This window comes from Anabrus simplex, chromosome 2 (genome assembly GCF_040414725.1).
Source record: "Anabrus simplex isolate iqAnaSimp1 chromosome 2, ASM4041472v1, whole genome shotgun sequence".
Taxonomy (NCBI): domain Eukaryota; kingdom Metazoa; phylum Arthropoda; class Insecta; order Orthoptera; family Tettigoniidae; genus Anabrus; species Anabrus simplex.
Window position 1 is genome coordinate 865,198,002 of NC_090266.1, and position 19,844 is coordinate 865,217,845.

General features: G+C 40.8%; 1 protein-coding gene across 1 annotated transcript in view; it reads right to left on the reverse strand.

Moving 5' to 3' along the window:
* The window catches only part of LOC136863720 (neprilysin-1), a 729,030-nt gene that overhangs the window by 82,833 nt on the left and 626,353 nt on the right, over positions 1-19,844 (reverse strand). The window contains exons 6-7 of the mRNA XM_067140078.2: positions 11,762-11,941; positions 4,942-5,153 (exon numbers count right to left, since the gene is read on the reverse strand). Of these exons, the coding sequence (XP_066996179.2) occupies positions 4,942-5,153; positions 11,762-11,941 (392 nt within the window). The remainder of the gene's footprint in view (positions 1-4,941; positions 5,154-11,761; positions 11,942-19,844) is intronic.

Sequence of the window (19,844 nt, forward strand, 5' to 3'; positions counted from 1 at the left end):
ATTTTTATGAAAACTCTTTAACGTTACAACTACCGCTATGAGTAGTTAACATTAGAAATGTGAACACTGTTTACATTTTAACTTTCGGTCTACCTATCAGGTGATTTGTAAATATTTCTCCTTATCACTTTTATGTGTATTTATAATTAAATGAAGGAAGGCGGACGCAGTGGTCTGTGTGCATGGCACATCTACGAAGCATAAGTGAGGACACCTACTAAAACTTGATAACAGGATGTTTTTTTCAGACTACATCTCTTCTCAACTGTTCTCATGAAACTGTAGATCATTACTGATTCATCATTTCGTGATGAAGATAGCAATTTAAGCGAAATTGATCCAAAAGGTAACTACTGTACTATGCTGACTACAATGCGTTTGGATTTAACTCTGTTCCGTAGTTCTCTACTTTGTACAGTGGAGGGGAAGATACGTGTCCGTATCCTACAGTCTTTGATGTTGTCGTCGATCCCTGTTATTGCTGCTGCTACATATCTCAAACATGAGGCACGTCGTGGTTCTGTAGGTATGAAACACAGCTGATAAGTGGGATTATACTACAGTAAAGTAAACAATCCTACATTTTATGAGCTCTTTATTCCTGTGATCATTAGCTGAAAGGCAGTTCTGTAGTGGACACATCCGATTTCAATAACAAATATAGAATTACTGAGAATTGAACTCGAGCTGCCTAGGTGAGAAGAGATACAATGTGTTATAGATTGTAGGTAGGTCTTCGGTAACAGCAAGTGATAATGTCGTAGCGAAACCTGTTCTTCCTCAGCGAACCAATAATTTGCTTTCATTTGTGTCTCATTCTCCAACAGCAATGAAGCTGCAGAATACTAACGGTTACATATCTGCTCCACGTTGAGTGGCGTTGCAATATTTCAGGGTCTTTGAAGAGCTTGTAGCTTTGTTCGCAACAACTACTGCTCGTAGTCTATCGAGTCCATTCACGTTTCTCATTAACAACTGGACGAGCACATGAGTGTAAAGTAAAAACTCTCTGCTTGAGGCAGGATAATACAAGAAACATAGCTGAGCTATCGCGTCCTCTAATTATTACAGTATCTGTACTGTGTTGTCCGCTCATAAATAACTTTGGACGGTGAAATGTACCATGGGGCTTGAAATGCTTTCTTAATTCAATATTTCCCCGGCTGTATGGTGAATCGCCTGTTAAAACCCATGCTCAGAATGTTAGCTGAGAGCCACTGTAGCCGAAATTACGAACATTTCAGTTTGAGGATTTTATTATGGTGGAGTATTCACAGGAACCGACATGCACAATCGATTATTGTCCCAGTTTTAAGATACAACTGAAACGGTGTCGTGTTATGTGGACTAGATCTCCACACACCACACAAACGATCAATGTTTAGAAATGTAAATCAAACTTGAACATTCTATTTTTAGCATGTTTCTTACAATGAAATATTTTAGTGTGAAGGTGCTGTCCCAGGTATAATTTATGAACGTAACACAAATTGATACGCAGTGAGGAAAGCATTAATGAATTTGAATTCTAGATGATGTGTGTACAGCTGCTCCATTATATTACAGAAGAAGCCCAGGAGCAAGCTTGAAATATTTACTGAACTTCCCCATTCTGGAAACAGGATTCTGCGAAGACTGTTAACACAAAGCTATTCGCTTCAGTTATCGTTCGTCGACAATGAAAATTTAATAGAGTATAAAATCATTTACTGGGAATTTCCTAGTCGGTGCCCGGGTCACACGGAAGGATTTAGAGACGATACTTCCATTTTTGTGTCGGTACATGGCCCGAATACAACATATATGAGTAGCAAGTTAACTCCTGATGACAAATGTAGCTGGGCGACGTAAGAGAGTTTGGGAGGGGGAGGGGCGTCAGAGGGTGCAGGACGTGTGCCACCCAATACATTGCTGTAACATGTCTCATCTCACCGTTTTATTTCTTCTACCAAACCCGTGGAAAACACTGGAAATTAAGAAGTTAATCTATGCACAGGGCGAGGTAAAGAGAAAACATATGAAAACTAGGAACCCTGAAGACTTTGTAACCTATCGCGTCTTGCGTAATCAAAATAAACTTGCGATAAGAGATGCCAGAGTAAAACATGTAAACTCTTTTTTCAGGATGATATAAACTCCGTCTGCATTAAGGCGGACAATGAAATCCATGTTGCTGAGAAAAGTTCACAAGTTATATCCTAATTCACTTTTACAGAATTAATAAATTACAATTTTCTAAAAACTTCTTTAATGAACAATTCTCTCAGAATATCCGAAAATATTCATCGTTACATGACCACAGATAAACCTGAAAATTATCTTTCTCACTTGTTGTATGTTTACTCTGAGGATGTAATAAAAATATTAAAAGGCACGAATAGCAAGGATGTTGGGCCAGGCGGTATCTCCCTTTCCTCCCAATGAACGGTTTGGAAATTATCACTACGATCATAGCTTATCTGCATAATTTCCGGTTACATTTAATTATCCTTCACGCTGTCTGAAAAGTGGCCAATGTTGGACCAGTTCCAAAAGTTCCTTCACCTTAAATTTTTTATAATTACACCAATCAGAATATTATCAATACTAGGTAAAGGATTAGAAAAGATCGTTTATCAACAGGGCATGGTCGTACATGTTGTTTAAGTTTTAACAGAGTATTAACAAATAGCTTGTTAGTGTTCTTTTAAATGAGTTTGAATAAACTGGGCCTGAGTAGCATAAGTATAGTAGGCAAGGCACTTGTCTCTCCAGTGTCATGACATAGAATTTTGACACAATTGACACTGAAATGTGCCGCAGTATGGTAAGCCCACACCCATTAATTCAGGTTTACTAGCACATTATGAACCCCTTCTCAGACAAAACTTTCAGCACCCTGACGTCTCTTAAGTGTGATAATGGTTGAAAGGATGTTAAATACATACAATGCTTACTGTTTAACACGAGACAAGTGATAATAATTGGAGTGTTCTTGCAGTCAAATGTTGCTCTAAGACATACAGATGAAAAGTGTCAGACTGGATACAGTATTATGTCATCACGAGGTACAGTGAGTGTATGTGACCACTCATAACATAACCATGGAGTGGCAGTTTGTTAGAAATATGTTTTATTTATAGTTTTATCAATAGTTACGAACATGTTAATGTGATTTGTTACAAGAATACATCTTAAGAATCAAACACTCATCTCTTATTCCAATGATATACGTAGTTTAAAAAATAGGGGAACATGTTTTTAACGTCTGGTATGTGAACGTTAATTTGGTAGATGGGATGCCAATGGTCGTACAGCATACCTTGAGACCTTAGCTACTCAGGGTATGTCAAATCGAAGGTATACTCCATCTGTAGGCGTAGCCATGCATTAAACTGTCAAGTGACCCTTCAAAACAAAGTGAATAGTGGTGCGTCCGTGTGTCGTTGTGAGGTACACAGACTACGGTGGTCATTTGAGCACGTTGTACGTAAACCAGCACATACCATGAGACATCTTAACGAGGTTCAATTCGCAAGGGCCGTCACTTTGATCCAGGAAGGAGGGACTTTTCGTCGTGTTGCTGTGGATCTCAATGTATCTCCGTCAGTTATTTAACGCTTGTGGAATCGCTACAGTGAGACAGGCCAGTTCACAAGGAGGGTTGGAGAAGATCGTGAACGCATGACAACCTCACAGTATGACCAATATCTGACCATCTGTGCGTTGCGGCGTCGTTCAGCAACTTCCAGAGAACTGCAACAAGAACTCAGGAGGGTCACAGGAGTCACGGTGTCTGACCAGACGGTAATGAATAGGTTAAGAGAAGTGGCCTTACGACCCAGTCGTCCTGTTCGAGTGCCCCGTTTAACGCAGCAACATCGCGCGGCTCGCCTTCTGTTTGCCCGTACTCACGTCAACTGGCAACTTCGCCAATGGAGACCTGTGTTGTTCACAGACGAGTCCAGATTTCCCCTGACGCAGTGTGATGGACGTCAACATGTATGAAGACGCCGTGGTGAGCAGTACATGCCAAATGTTGTCCAGGAAGGTGACCGATTCGGACACGGTTCTCTGATGGTATGGGGTGGCATCAGTATTGATGACCGTACGGATCTTGCCGTCGTCAGTGTTAATCTTACCGCTGCGGGTTACATCGAGCAGATATTGCTACAGCATGTATTGGTTGCTGCATACGGTGTTGGCCATGAATTTGTACTCATGCACGACAATGCCAGGGCTCATGTAGTGCCTATCACCAGAGCTGTCTTGCGAGAAGTGGACATTCAAGGGATGCAATGGCCAGAAGTGTCCCGACCATAATCCGATCGAGCATGTGTGGGATAGGCTTGACAGAAGTGTTCATGGGCGTCCTGTTCCACCATAGACTCTCCAAGACCTCGAACAGGTTCTCATTGAAGAATGGGACCTGATACGGCAACGTGATCTCCGTCGATTTATAAGGAGCATGCCACGTAGGTTCCAAGCCATGATAAATGCTCGTGGAGGATATACACCATACTAAAGCTCTCCAAATGTGATAAAAATCCACCCTGGTGGACTGTTAATACTTTGTTTTCACCCCTATTTGGACATTTCCGTTTGTGTTCTGAAAACGAACGGGAATCCACGCATGTTCTTTTGTATCCTTCAACGGTAAAGAATAAAGGTAAACTTGGTAATATAAATAAATGGGAGTGAGGTATTGTTTTCTGGAGTATGGGATACGTTCAAAAACATGTTCCCCTAATTTTTTTGAACTGTGTAGTTTACTATCAAAAGACATGTAAACGTACTGTAATTCAATACGTGGCACTTTTTATATACTTCAGTGAAATAAATTTCGTTGACTAATAATCCTGCTTAAATGGCTAGCTTTGGATTTGTTACATTACATTACCTTCACACCCCCATTATAGAAGACAATGTAAATTAATATACAAAGGAATAAAAATGCTTTACCTTCTCTCAGTCTGATTTATTATACGACCCATTTCTGTGAAGTAAGGCATCGCATAGCTGACTACGGGCTCCTGGTCATCGATATCAGCGTCAAGAAAAGCATTCAGGTACTCAAGCCAGTTGAGTTGAGGGACCTCATTCTGGAGTTCCGCAAGGCTCAATTTCCGGTAGATAGCACTTGTATCATGTCTGTCTGCTTCTGGGAGTGACGCCTGAAAAATAATATGTTGCAATAAGAATTGTAACCGTCTTAAATGTAAACATATTGGATAACGCAGTATTAAATCTCAAGTAAAGTTCTTATATGATATTCATACTTCTCTATATCTATTCCAACGAAATAGAGCTCATTATCAACAGTAATATAAACGTGCTCTAATTCAATATGTGGCTATTTTTCCATTCTTTAGTGAAATTAATTTCTTTAATTAATAATACAGCATATTTGTCAGACGTTGTTTGGTGTAAAGAAGAGAACCAGTGAGCTTTTGAGAAAAGGTTAAGGGAAGTGTAACATTAAATATTTTTTAGCAATATGCAGAGATATTTCCTGTAGAGGGTATACAGGGTGAATCAACCGCCCTTATTTCTTCGGATTTATGCAAATCGAGGTTTATAATCTACCCTGTAAGATAAAAACACTTCCCCGGTCCACCGATAATAAGTTCTTGTGTAGGTAGGTGACGGCAAGATTATGTATTCGTTGCTGACAAACCAGCAGCAAGGAGGTAATAATGAATGAAAGCATAGGACTATAACAGGAACGCTCAACATTTGATCAACTGCTTTCACATTGAAATAATACGGAGTAAGATCAATTGCAACTGACTTCTCCGTGGCTAGGGGCGTTAGCGAACTAATGATCTGTCGTGTGTTTGGAGATTCACACCTGGAAGTAGTAGTCTTCTTTTCAAGCATCATTTCAATACTACATGAGCCGTAATAATTAAGACCAATACCAAGTATGATCACACATCTCATTCGACCTGCAGAATTTATTGCGATGAAATATGTGCAGTACAGACGCCTGGCTGATGTTCAGATCATGTGCCATGGCCCATGAGCTGGTATTGGGGTTGTTCTCAGTTGAATTATGCACAGCTTCTTCGTTATCATCAGACTTCACTGGCACATCGCGAACAGGTCTCTTCCAAAGGACATCGTTTCAGGCAGTCGTCCCTAAGCCTTTTTCTCGAAACGTAATGAAGCAGAAAATCTTCGTCCAGGAAATCGTTCTTGGCTAAAACATCATGCTTCTCATACACTTCGTCTTGCTTCTTCGTAGAGTAATATCGTGTTAAGTACTGATTCCGTTACTCATAGTGGTTGCCAGTACAAGAATTATGACTCAAATGCATACACACTATCATATCCCTTATAAGGAATTCCATATAGCATCGTTCTCCAAGTCTAAGCGTGCAAAAGGCAGGTAACATGAGCTGGTCTCCAATCATACCACACCAGACGTTTCTCCCCAGCGTCTTTCTTGATGCCCCTCTCGAACCCAAAAGAAGTTTAGAGGTGCCTAACAGTGAAGTTTGTGCCTGTTGACGATGGAATTATTTGCGAAATAACACTCATCGTTCCACAGAACGCGTTGAATGAAGTCAAGACTGCCATCATTTGAGTGATTCTTGTGGAGTAATCAATTCTTCCTTGAAAATCATTTTCGTACAGCTGCAGGTAAAGATGAACTTTGTACCGATGCCACGCCCTTTCTTTAAAAATTGTCAGCAATTAAGTTCTGGAAACGCCCTGTAAACCAGATGCTCTTCTTTGACCTTAAGAATGTAAAAATTTGCGTAAGACTTCGAACACGAACCTTCGATCACACCCAGAGTAATTCGAAACGTTGATGGTAATAATAATAATCATAATCATAATCATAATAAAACGATGGAAGCACCTATATATTCGGAACTGTACTTACCATGTGTTGGCCGGAGATGAAATGTTCCGTCAGTTCGCTCCCTCATCCTCGTACGCTTAAAAATATGTTTTGATGGTAACCGACACCAAAGGAACCTCTCTTCGTAATGTCTGCGAGCTGCAGCACCATTTTGCCCCTTTTCACCATACAGTACAGCAATGTCGGTGTATTCCCCGTTAGTAAAGACACCAGTAACACCAGTCATATCAACACCAACTGAAGGTCTACTGACTAATGTACGTAAAAGTTATACACAACAAAAGAGAAACGGAATATTCTGAGTGAGTTTAGAACTCGTGTACTTCCAAGTTTCGACCACTAGAAGGACATTCGCGAAGAATCGCAATCTCAGTTCGTAACACTGTCAAATTCGGCAACTGTTCAGCATAGCCTGCACGGCTCTTGTAATTACGCCATCGATATTGCCTCTTGAATATAGAAAACTCTTCGTGCTTCCTACTGTTTGAATGGTTGTCTATATTTTTTTTCGTGGCGGTGCTGACTGGCCGACTGGTATGCAGAGTTGTCCATCAGCCCCTTATCATTCATAAAGATATGCAACCTTTCTAACAAATTCTAGTCCGTTAAGTCGATTTTTCACTGCCTGCTACATAAATATCAGTAATGCAAAAACAGCCACACTTGCACAGGTAAAGAACGACTATATGCAATTTTAGTGCCAAGATGAAAGGACCATCCCAAAAAAGTATTGTTTATTATTAAGGTAACGCTAATACGATCAAGTTAGTAGGTTGTGCGAATTGATCTGTTGAGACAGAGGATGAATGAACGTTGTAAAATTTGAATGAGGGGTATGATAAGGAAATTAAATGTCGAGGTGAAAGGGCATTCATTAGTACTACACTTCCTGCGAGCAAGTAGCCTATCTTCATTGTGGACGAATTGGTTAGGTATCGGTAAAGTTGAGATCTGAAAATGGATCCACGGGTCACATTCTGCTCTATGCAGATACTTTTAAAGACGTTCATAGCTTCATTTTACCTGTACGGTAGATTGTGTCCTTTGAGTCGACAAGCGTGCACGCTGCGTGAACACTACAAACTATTAAAAGAGATCACACCACAATGCTTATAGATGCATTCGTGTAGTAGGTGCGAAAATAATCATTTTATTAATCTACACTCGCGGCGTATTCCACTGACGTTTAGGTCAATATGTTACTCATCTATGGAGTTACATGACATACATCTTTTCCGAGAGAAGAAAACCGACATTCAGTAAGAAATGAGCATCCCGCGGAAAGGAACCTGTCAGTAAATCGTCATTGTCATTTCGCACAATAGGTGATTCTCTTAATTTGATGGAAAGTTGAATACGTTATTCGTTCAGAAATGATCCTAAATGACCGATGAGTTGTTATAAACTTCAGTCATGAGCCGAGTTATGTAGTTTAAAACAACTCTTCCTAGCTTGAAACAAAATAAATCGCACTGCACTGCAGCAAGAACTTACTCCAGCACACCAAAAAGAATTATCCAAATGGAAAATCCAGGAAGTGTTACCTCTTCAAGCCTACACTCTAGAATGTGTACCTTCCGACTGTGATTTGTTTCAGTGCTTGGAATCAACACTTCAAGGAATATAGTTTGATAATCATAAAGACATGAGAAATGTGTAGGATTTTTTAACTTCCAAATACAGGGATCGTATTGCCAATAACTTTAAATTCCGAGACGGTGAAGCATGAAAGTTATAAAATGGTATGTCTTTTACTTACAAGCATAACAATACTATGTTTAATTGTAGTTTCGAGACATGTACCATGGTTTAGTTATGGGGAAAGATTTTTCAGCCAATCTAACGTTTCTTTTTTTGGCATCCTCTGAGATATGGTAAGGGATACTAGCAAGTGCAGTTGTTCATTTCAAAAATCTCACATTTTGAGCATATGTCTAAAACCCGGTTAGTTTCTTCGACTTCCAGTGATTACGACAGTATGTACATCATCCTTCAGTCCTCAGTCATTGCAATGGCGCAGTCACCTTCAGATGAATACAACATTTAGAGGAAAAGACTTTCCAGACAATTAAATAACTTATTTATGGAACTCAGAGAGAAAGGTTCAGATTTCAAAGCCCATAAAAATGGAAGTTGTATGGCTTATTTACAAGCAAGCTTTTTTCTTACAACTCGGTGTTTATTTATGAGCTGTCAACAGTGTGTAACCATGCTCACATGTACCCTCCTACAGAAAAAAATGAAATATTTTCCACTCCTTACATTTATGTCACTGACTGTCTAGTTTTCTCCGCCATTCCCTCTACACTGACATTCCAGAATTGATACATTCTAACTAGAAAACAACACGCTATGCACGTTTTCATGGAAACACGATTTAGTACTGCCGATTATATATTATTTAAGGCGAAGGAGTTGCAAATACGAACTCCCCAGGATGCAAACCAGAATTCCTTGCTCTCCGGACTGATAAGGTACCGTTTCGAACAATGGTTGACACATATGACAATAACATTCAGCTCCTTGATGTGGAATTTACTTCATTTTTGGTATCCAATTTCTGAGCCGATAAAACTCCCTTTCTTTTCATCTTAGAAAATGATAATTTTCTCAAAACATTTTAAAATTTTAAAAATGATTCTGTTCCTGACATGGCTGAAAGAAAACGCTGGTGGAAAATCGATTAGATTCACAGTAATGTAGTTTTTGACCTGCAGATATTTAACACTGGAGTTTGAACTCAAGAACCGAATGCAATACTTTCGTATTTGGACATTCGTAGCGGAAATATAGTAGTTAACGCCCTTGTACGGGAATGAAGGACAAAACTCGTGAAAGTTACTAGACCCGCAGATACAGACCAGACACTGGTTATAACTGGTTATATAACTTAGCGAAGAAGTTTCAAATATCTAGAATCTTTGATAAGTTCATTGAATGCAGGAAAGCAAAAAATTAATAGTAGAGGTTCCTGCTGGTAATAGCTGCTATTATAGTCTAACTTATACTTTAAATCCTGATCAGTAAGTAAAAAGGGCAAATTTAAAGTATATGAGACAATTATAAAGATATCCGTTATTATTTGTGGTAGTAAAACGTGGCCTACGATACACATGGATGTAGGGATGCTGAATGTCCGGAAAAGGAAGACACTGAGACGCATCTATGGATCAGTGGTGCAGAATAGAATTTAGAGAATAAGAGGTAAAATTGAGCTGCGATTTTTGTACACATATCATGACATAGTACTATATGTTGAAAGCATAACGTTACATTGCTTTTTTTTTGCTATGTGGCAAGAAGGAGCGACACCAGAATGTTGAAGGAAGTTTTGGATGGTAAATTTAGAGGACGGAGGAACGTAAGAAGACCAAGACAGAGAAAGATGCAGGATGTGGAGCAAGACGTCGGGGAATTGAATGTGTGGGTTTAAGTAAGGAGGGTGGCAGACAAGGAAGAATGTGTGATTATCTTCAAGGACGCCAAAACTCTTAGAGGGCCGTAGAGACAAGGTGTAAAGTTAAACACTAACACGAGGATTGCCGAAAAAGTCGCAAGGGCGATTTCTTGAAACAATGAGAGAGTGGCTATGCAATAAAGCAATGCGTATGATATATTGTGAGTTTACTAAGCTCACTCGATATTCAGCATGTGGGTGGTTGATTGAGTGCATGAAGTGTGACTCAGAATCTGGCTTGTGTTTCATTTCTTCCGCTCCGTTGAATATTGTTTTATTTCGCAAACACTTTTATGGAAAGATGGAGATATTCAGAATCTGAGGCTGTTTCAAACGTTACAGAACAAGCCACTTGTTTCAAGTGATAGGAGCACACCAACAAGTGTTTCGAACATACTATCCACCCATCAATTCCCCATAAATGGACCATCCCTGCTCTACCATAACAAGAAACAGATCTTGGTAGATGTAGGGACATTCTCTCCATGAATTTCAGTCACTGCAGGTGAATCCTAATTATAAATAATTCTACAGATTCTGTCGAATGTAATCGACAGTTTGCTAACTACCTTCTTAAATTCATGTATACGAAGTGAGATCTTACAGGAACTGACTGCGCTTGAGCAGTTTTAAAGGGTACACAGATCCTGACTTATTCCTATTGGATGAAAAAAAGAACACAAACAAAAGTGGTTAAGATGTAAGAAAGAACTACACGTGACCCGTTATAGAAGTATCAGTTCCTTGGAAGCAAAATGCATAGACTCCATGAAATGTTCTGACTAAGTAGAACTCTGCCGGCTCCGCGGTGTAGGGGTAGCTTGCCTGCCTCTTATCCGGAGGCTCCGCGTTCGATTCCCGGGTAGGTCAGGGATTTTTACCTGCATCTGAGGGCTGGTTCGAGATTCACTCAGCCTACGTGATTACAATTGAGGAGCTATCTAACGGTGAGATAGCGGCCCCGGACTAGAAAGCCAAGAATAACGGCCGAGAGGATCCGTCGTGTTGACCACACGACACCTCGTAATCTGCAGGCCGTCGGGCTGAGCAGTGGTCGCTTGGTAGGCCATGGCCCTTCGGGGCTATTGCGCCATGGGGTTTGGGGTTTGGTTAGGTAGAACTCTATGGTATGCTCTATGGACAGCAGAGTTTGCACTGCTAGTCATTTCTGATGTATTCTGAGAGAAGCCAAGGGCCATGTTTCTGTCCATGTTTATATTTGTAAACTTCTCGGTGTTCTGAGGAGGAATCGACCCACGTCTTTCCGTGTGGACTGAACACGCCTTTACTGCAAAAACAAGAGAGCCCCGCCCTCTAAAGTAATTTACTAAATTCAATGTATATGAAAGTTTTTCTTTCGTTTCTGTTCACCTCTCGAGCATGATCTACTTCCTTAGCTCTCAGATAGATGAGTTAGACTCTGCCTTGATCGAGACAGAAAGATCTACACTTACGTTAGCAAGTAGTTTCTCGAACTGGATTACTTGAGTAAGTTCTTGTGCAGCCGTACTGGCGTTGGCTCCGAGTAGCACTGCTACCTCAGTCATATAGCGATGGTAGGCCTTCAGGTCACCCTCTGAGCTGGGCTTCAGATAGTAATCCCTACTCGGAAGGGCCAGCTGCATCTGGTCCAGCTGAAACAAGAACATAATGCTTAATCCCTTTTATTTGTGTCTTGTAGGTGAGTGAGATTAGTGTTGAATAAACTTACAAAGCAGAGTCTTTGAAGGTAGGAAAAAGTGAAGAAAGTTGAACCTAAGATGATAGGCAACAACTATCTATCATCAACTTATACACTGTGTAAAATGGAAATTGAATATGAAATGATATTATATTGAAGCGGATCGGATTGTTCATACGGCCCTCCCCATCTGATTCATCACATACGAAGTCCAGTGGGGCTCAGATGACGTGCAGCCTGCGAGATGCAGTGGTGTGATGGCTTGTGAAACTTGCCTCGCTGACGGATACGAGCTGAATATCAAACATTATCACCGACTGAGAGGACTTAGTTATTGGTCTGCTTTGGTCAATGGGACAGTGCCATCAAGATCATTAGTGCATGAGTGACGCACTGTTGTATATTCCCTCATGTTAGCTGTTACAGCAAGTCATCGTCCATCATAGTCTGGATTGCTTGGATGACGGCAACTCCACAGACTACTATTGACTCCCGACCATAAGGCCACTAGATTGCAATATCTATAACGGACGATGTGAGTAGCGTTACGAATGACAAACTATTGTAACGGGCGCCAGGAAATGTTCTCCGCAGAGCCTACCTGCTGCTGCGTGAGGGAGCATCAGCAGTTTAGTTGGCAGCACGGTGTCATATCTGTCACCTTCGCTCGCCGAGAGGCCAAGGTCAACAGGACAGCAGTACATGGAAGGCCACGTGTGAGCTGTTCGCTGTCGAATTCGTCAGTGTGTATTGCATTAAAAAGTGAGCATTTAGATAGATTATTGGATAGTGCAACAGGACACAAGCGGTAATTTTTACTGCTGAAGAGAGAGCTTTTTTGGTGGAATACGCTTTTCGCGAAGGCGATCGGTTTACAGAAAATGTGAAACTAAAATTTCAGACGTGGTTTCCTAATCCTAAGTGTCCAAACCGGTATACCGTTCGGGGTTTGATGAGTAAATTTCGTGTGATCTGCTCAGTTCACGATGTATCGGCAACACGCAGGCCTACGGTTTAAACAGACGAAAAAGTATTGATGAACTTCAAGTGAAAATCACTAACTATGTGCAGTCCATTACACAAGAAACTTTCGTGAAAGTCTTCGACAATATGTGTAGACGTGTTGAAGTCTGTCTTCGAACACAACGACAACACTTCCAGCATCTGTTAAGAATTGATGCAGTGAGTACAAAGTTTACAGTTTGTTGTTTGTTTGTTTGTTTGTTTGTTTGTTTGTTTGTTTGATTTCATTTGATACAAGCGGCATTTCCTGGCAGCCTGTATTTTCTAACGAATCACGCGTACTCAGGTGATAGTGACAAAGAGATCTGCTAGAACGCGTCCACTTTACGCATGTTGTATGAACACGTACGTTCTGATCTGCAATACAACTGGGTACGGCAGTAGAGCACCTCCCATGCGGATTAGTAACATTATAACGAGTAACACTTATTTTAACATCATTCTGGGAGCGTAGTTATTTCAGGAGTGCAACGCCAGACCGTGCATTACAGCGCCAAAGCGTGACTCCTTACATGAAAACAACATACCATTACTGCCCTTGCCTATAAATTAGGTAGATTTGTCATTTATTGAAAATGTATGAGACATGCTCGTAAAAAAGGGGCAGTGGAACGATCGTCCACAAGCAAACCTTAATGAACTCTGGATGGCTATAGCACATCATTCCAATTTACTTGATTCAATTCCTCGACACATACAGCAGGCGATCATGAAGCACAAGGGGCGTAATGCATTGAAATTCTTAATAATTTATTCAGTATTGCCAATTAACACATTCTGTGAAAGGGAACGTCGCAGTTAACTTACTTTACGTTAACCGGTATTAGTGAGCAATATATGGTATTTTCTACAAAATCAATGTTACGAGAGATACATTAAGGATACATGTTTCCAGAACTGTGTGCTGGTGGTCCATGAACTCTGTGGGTGATCATATTCATTTGTCATAAATCTACCGGTAAGTTCCTACAACCTCAAAGAAACTGATATATTTTAATGTTGTTTTAAATTGTGCTCATAGGCCACAAAGCAAACAAATGTGCTATTGATCTTGAGAAGCTACGTAAAATTACGATAATTCTTTCAGAAAACACTGTAACAAAAATCCATGCCTTTTTATGATAAATGCTCATAAAATGTGAATGCTCCTCAGCAAGAAATGAAAGAGAATACCGTGCTCTGACATAGAAACTCACTCACCAGCCTCGGAAGCATTGTGGTGGATTAAGGTCAGGAGATGAGCACTAGAGCAATATGATCGTAAATCATTAAGTATAATGTTGTAACAATCTAAAACTTCCTGAGGTCAATACTGACCCCATTACCTTAATCCGCTGGAGATAGCGCGCCATAGTTACAGTCTCTGTAGACCTTACTGCACACATGATCAGAAAAAACTGAACACCTTGAAAGACTAGAGGTAGGAAGTTCATATTCACCGGACATGTTCAGTAGTATGTTCCGCAGAAACAAGTAGCATTTCAGTCACCTAGGTTCAGCGTATGTCCAGTTGCTTAGTACGCACTGGGTCCTCCATGGGCAACTGATAACTTGTTCCATTCGTTGTGGCATCGACGCGTATAAATCGCGAATGGCGTCCTGGGGTATAGCCATCCATGCTGCATTCACCTGGTTCCAGAGTTCATATTTGGTGGTTGGCATTGGGTCACAGCGCCGCACCCGTCGTTTCACCATATCCCACAATTTTCTATTGGCGAAAAGTCCGGTGATCGGGCGGGCCAGGTCAACAGTCTGACATCCTGTGACAACAAGAATGAACGTGTTCGTGCAGAAACATGTGGTCGAGCGTTGTCCTGCTGAAGTATGGCGTCTAGGCGTAGGGCATGACTACGGGTCGCAGGATGTCATTAACGGAGGTCAAACTGGTCACAGTGCCCTGGACACGCACCAGCTGTGATTTGTTGTTGTACCCAATAGCACCCCAAACTGTAAGGTCTTGAGTTGGCGCTGTATGTCTTTTGCGAATGCAGTCAATGTGATGCCTCTACTTCTGTCTGCTGCGAACCAAAATGCGGCTATCATTTTCAAACAAACAAACAGAACCTGGAAACGTCCGAAAACACTATTTCCTGCCATTCCTATGTCCACTGACGTCGTTCCATAAACCATTGCTGTCTAGCATGTTTCTGCACATTAGTCAAATGTAGCCGGAGAAGTGGACGACGCGCCGGTAACAGAGAACGTAATAAACGGCGATGGACTGACACTCCTGATAGTATACGATGTGTTACGCTACTCCACTGTTGCCCCAGAGCCGAAGAGGACGTAGATATGTCCTGCAATGCCACTCGGATGAGGTGTGGATCTTCTCTGGGTGGTGCGTCCAGACCCATCCCGTCGTGTTCTACGGCCTTATGTGAACCATTCTGTACACACCCGTTGCCCTGCCGACAGATTTCGTCCCACGCGAGCAGCAATTTTCCGGATAGATGCATCACGTTCTGTCATGCCAATAATGAGCCCTCTTTCAAACTCACTCATTTGACAGCACGGTTCCCGCATACGTCTGCGAGGCATCCTGCACGTATGCTTAAGTCACACTGATCCATTATCTTCGGTTTATAGTGACAACGAGAGCCAAAGACACATTTTATCAGTCGCTGGTGGTGCGGCGAGATATGGATATGGACCTTGAACATGAGGGCCGACATGGATCAAATGCTTCATTTCTTCAGAACATACTAGTGCACATGTCCTGTAAATATGAAATTCCTATCTTTAGTCTTTCAAGGTGTTCTGGTTTGTATGAACGTGAATGTACTTTATGTTGGGTATTCAGCCCAAAGACTGGTTTGATCCTCCTCCATTGCTTCACCAACAGCTGTCATAGATAGCCTAGGTGTCACTGAAGCTGCATACTAGGGAAATGAGGCGTGAGGTAGTTTCCTGTTGGTTTCCTCACTGAGCCAAGCCCACTGAAATGCATGCACCAAACGACACTATGAGCGATTATTTCACACCATTCATAACAGGGACTTGCTGCACAAGGAATGGTATTACTAGCATCGCTCACACCTCTCTCACTTTCATATTGTGAACGCCAAGGAGGAGACTGTGACAGGTCAATGAAAGTAAAAATTTACTCTAGCCCTTGCCAGAAGACACAGTGAACTGTAAACAGTACATCTTGCCAGCAAAGGCATATGAATGTACTTTCTCCGAGCATTTTCCTTGTCAGAGAAAGTAGCGATCAATACTTTTCCGCTCGTCACCTGTTTATTTTCTGCGTGAGAGGGAAGACACGACTGTAAATACTTCGTGAGTTGACGTCATTCGTGATCCCTTTTTAAGGGAAATGAAGCTATTTTGGCATATTTAGATTCCTAATTAGAAAGAATTAGAAAGACAGAACACTGAGGTATAAAATGTCGTCAACATTACATATCGAAAAGGTACGCTCATATCCATCCTCTGTGACAATGTGGCTGTAGAAGTTGTCACTATTAATATTATTTTGGAATAAGCTGCTTTAAGAGTATAGAAGACCTTTTGTTTCAAATATTGGTAAAGGTTGATATTGATTACATTGAAAAGGAAAGGCGTTACCAGGGCAAATGTGGTCCAAATACGTTGGAAGACAACTGTTGGACACTAAAGATAGATGTTCCTCAAGAGAAGTACAGTCGAAAATCTTCGCTTGTATTTAAGGGAAGTAAATGCTATTTCAGCTAGATGTCATAGTATTATAATGCGTAGATACCAGACATCCCGTGTGATGGAAATGTTCTGTAAATATATTTCAAATCTGCACAAAATTGTCACTTGGAATCATTCACTGTGAGGAATTCACTCAACGCAATTCACTGGAAAGTACACGTTCACTTATGAAATGTTGTGACTTCGGTTTGTAATTAGGTTTAGTTAGCATTTCAGATAGTTGAATGTCCGTTTATATAGATTCAATAGTTATTATGTGCCTGCCCCTTCATCCAGCATAACTTCCCTTACGTAGACATGGTGAATCCCAATATGTTCCGTCCGTCGGTGAATTTCGAGGTTCTTAGCGGGTTTCATAGCTGCTTCATTATCGATGTAGAATTTCGGAGTGTTACGAATACTGCCAAGCACTTCTAAAAGCCTTCTTAGCCAAGCCCATTCGCTCACAACCTCACTCTCAGCTACTAGTTCGGCCTCTATATTGAAGATGGCGATGGTCTCCTGTCTCTCACTGAACCATGATTCCTGATGTAGAGCACCCAATGTTAATGCCTTCACCTAGTCATGCACTTCAGATTTATAAACAAGGTCAAATTCCGCAAATCCGTTTAAGTAGCGAAATATTCGTTTAACGAAAACAGTGACTTTATCAGTTGTTTATCCCAGTGCACGTGAGATGACACCGACGGCAGATGCAAAGTCCGGTCTTGTTGATACCATCGAATACGTAAGCGCACCCTCAGCGTGGCGACAATGAAATCTCTCTTATTCTCTCCATTGTTCAAAACTGTCTTGTGAAAAACTGATTATAGGTGTTGAAACTGGTCTGCAATTCTCCACACCAAATCCCTTGAGAATACTTCTTTCATAATTACTTTGGACTACTATTGTTCCATCATCCTCTTGAGTGTTTCCATTCCAAGGAAATGAGAGATTCTTAAGAGCTGTTTTAAATTCATCTTTCGGAGCTTCCAAAATGACATCTAAACCTGTCTAACTGGTTGTTGCAACAAAACCGTTGTAGAGGTAGAGTGCTACGCAGAAAAGTAAACAGATGACGATCGGAAAATTATTGATCGCTTGCTGCTCTGCGAGGCATCCTGCACGTATGCTCAAATCACACTGATCCATTACCTTGCGTTTATAACGATAGATAAACAGGGCTCGGCACTGCAAGGGAAGTTTAGCTCCGTAAGAATATCGACAAATCTCTTGCACCAGCATCTTGTTTCAAGCCATATAAGCTCTTCTTCAGTTTACAAACTTTGTTTGTTCAATTATTAAATCCATTTTCATATAAGTTAGGAAATTTGTTTGGAACGGTAATAAGGAGTTACATTCAGGGAAACGGGGTGGTCTAGGTAGCGGTGATAAGGGTAAAGGGATCTGGGAATCAAGTAGGGATGACATAAAAATGTTAATGTTGATCTGTAGAAGTACTGTAAAGAAAGGAATAGAATTAAGTAATTTAATACATATATACTTACTACATATCGTAACAGGAGTTGAATAATGGCTGAGAACTGATATAATGGGTGCAGAAATTTTCTCATGGATTGGAGTGTGTATCGTAGAGATAGGATAGGAATGGTGGGAGGGGCAGTATTCATTCTGGTGAAAGAATAATTTGTAAGCAACGAAATAGTTAAAGGTGACATACGTTAACTAGGTGTAAGGCTCATTTCTAAAGATAATAGGCAACTTGATGTCTTTGGAGTGTACAGACCGGGAAATGGTAGCGCTGACGCTGATTCAGAACTATTTGATAAGATAATCAGCTATATGAGAAACAACAGCGAAAGGAATGTCATTGTAGCGAGAGATCTGAATTTTTAAAAGGTAATTATGATCGCTAGAAAACGGCAAATAAAAATGTAAACCGTCTCTGGGATGGGTTTAAAGCAATTGTTGAGGAATGTGAAAACAGGTTTGTACCTTTAAGGGTGGTAAGGAATGGTAAAGACCCACCTTATTATCATACAGGAATCAAGAGACTAAGAAGGAGGTGCAGACTGGAAAGAAATAGATTTAGAAATGGCTGTGGAAGTGAGGAGATATTGAAGGAACTTACTAGGAAATCGAATCAAGCAAAGAAGGCAGCTAAGGATAACATGATGGCAAGCATAATTGGCAGTCATACAAATTTTAGTGAAAAATGGAAGGGTATGTATAGGTACATCAAGGCAGGAAAAGTTTCCAAGAAGGACTTTGCAGGAATTATTAATGAACATGGGGAGTGTGTATGTGAGGATCTTCAAAAGGCAGAAGTATTCAGTCAGCAGTGTGTAAAGACTTTTGGTTGACCTTTGTGCCCTAAGAATTTTAAGTATTAAATTGGCAATTGTAATAAGAAGTTCGATCTTTTATATATCTCAGAGGCGACACGTGGCAAAGAGGGGTGGCTACCTTCATTCCCACGCGATGATACGTGACGTCATCCGCACGTGTCGAATGTGAAAGGGTACAGAAGAAATTTTAGGTTGAATAAATATATTTAAATGAAACAATTAGTGGTGAACGCAGTATAATGAGGGTCCTGTATTTATCTATAAGGCACTTGGTCTTTAGTAAAACAGATTTGAGACTGCTAAGCCATTACTGTGGATATTTCAATGAGGGACGCGCGTGCCTAGCTTACCCACGCTATGTCGACAGAAAATAGCGCCTATCAAATGAGGTCATTTAACCGGTTAATTTAATGAGAAAAAATTTTAAATGTTCATGAACACTACTGCTAACGAGTTAACAAGAATGTGGCTACATGAAAAACTCTATTGAATACAGTTCATTTAAGTCGGAAAAGTTACGCAAGTTTTCTTGACGGCAAAGGGGGTTGTGTCTATAAATAAGAAGGGACGCCATGTTGAAACCCCCTGCATTTGTAACATTGAAGCGTGAAAGAGAGGGTTGAACTGTGCAAGTAAATCGTTCGTCAAAAGAACACTAAGTACTACAAACCTAGATTCTGCCGATGTGGCTGGGTCTTGACTCCATGTGGAGCATAAGTAATTTGATACAATGGACGGTCTAGATACCGTTGGTCGAAAAATTTTTCACCATCTGAATGTTGGCCGGCAGGGTAGGGGAGGTGGTGGTATACAATTTCTAATCACTAGATTGCGTGCCAAAAGCCTGGATTAAATTCCAAACCTCTC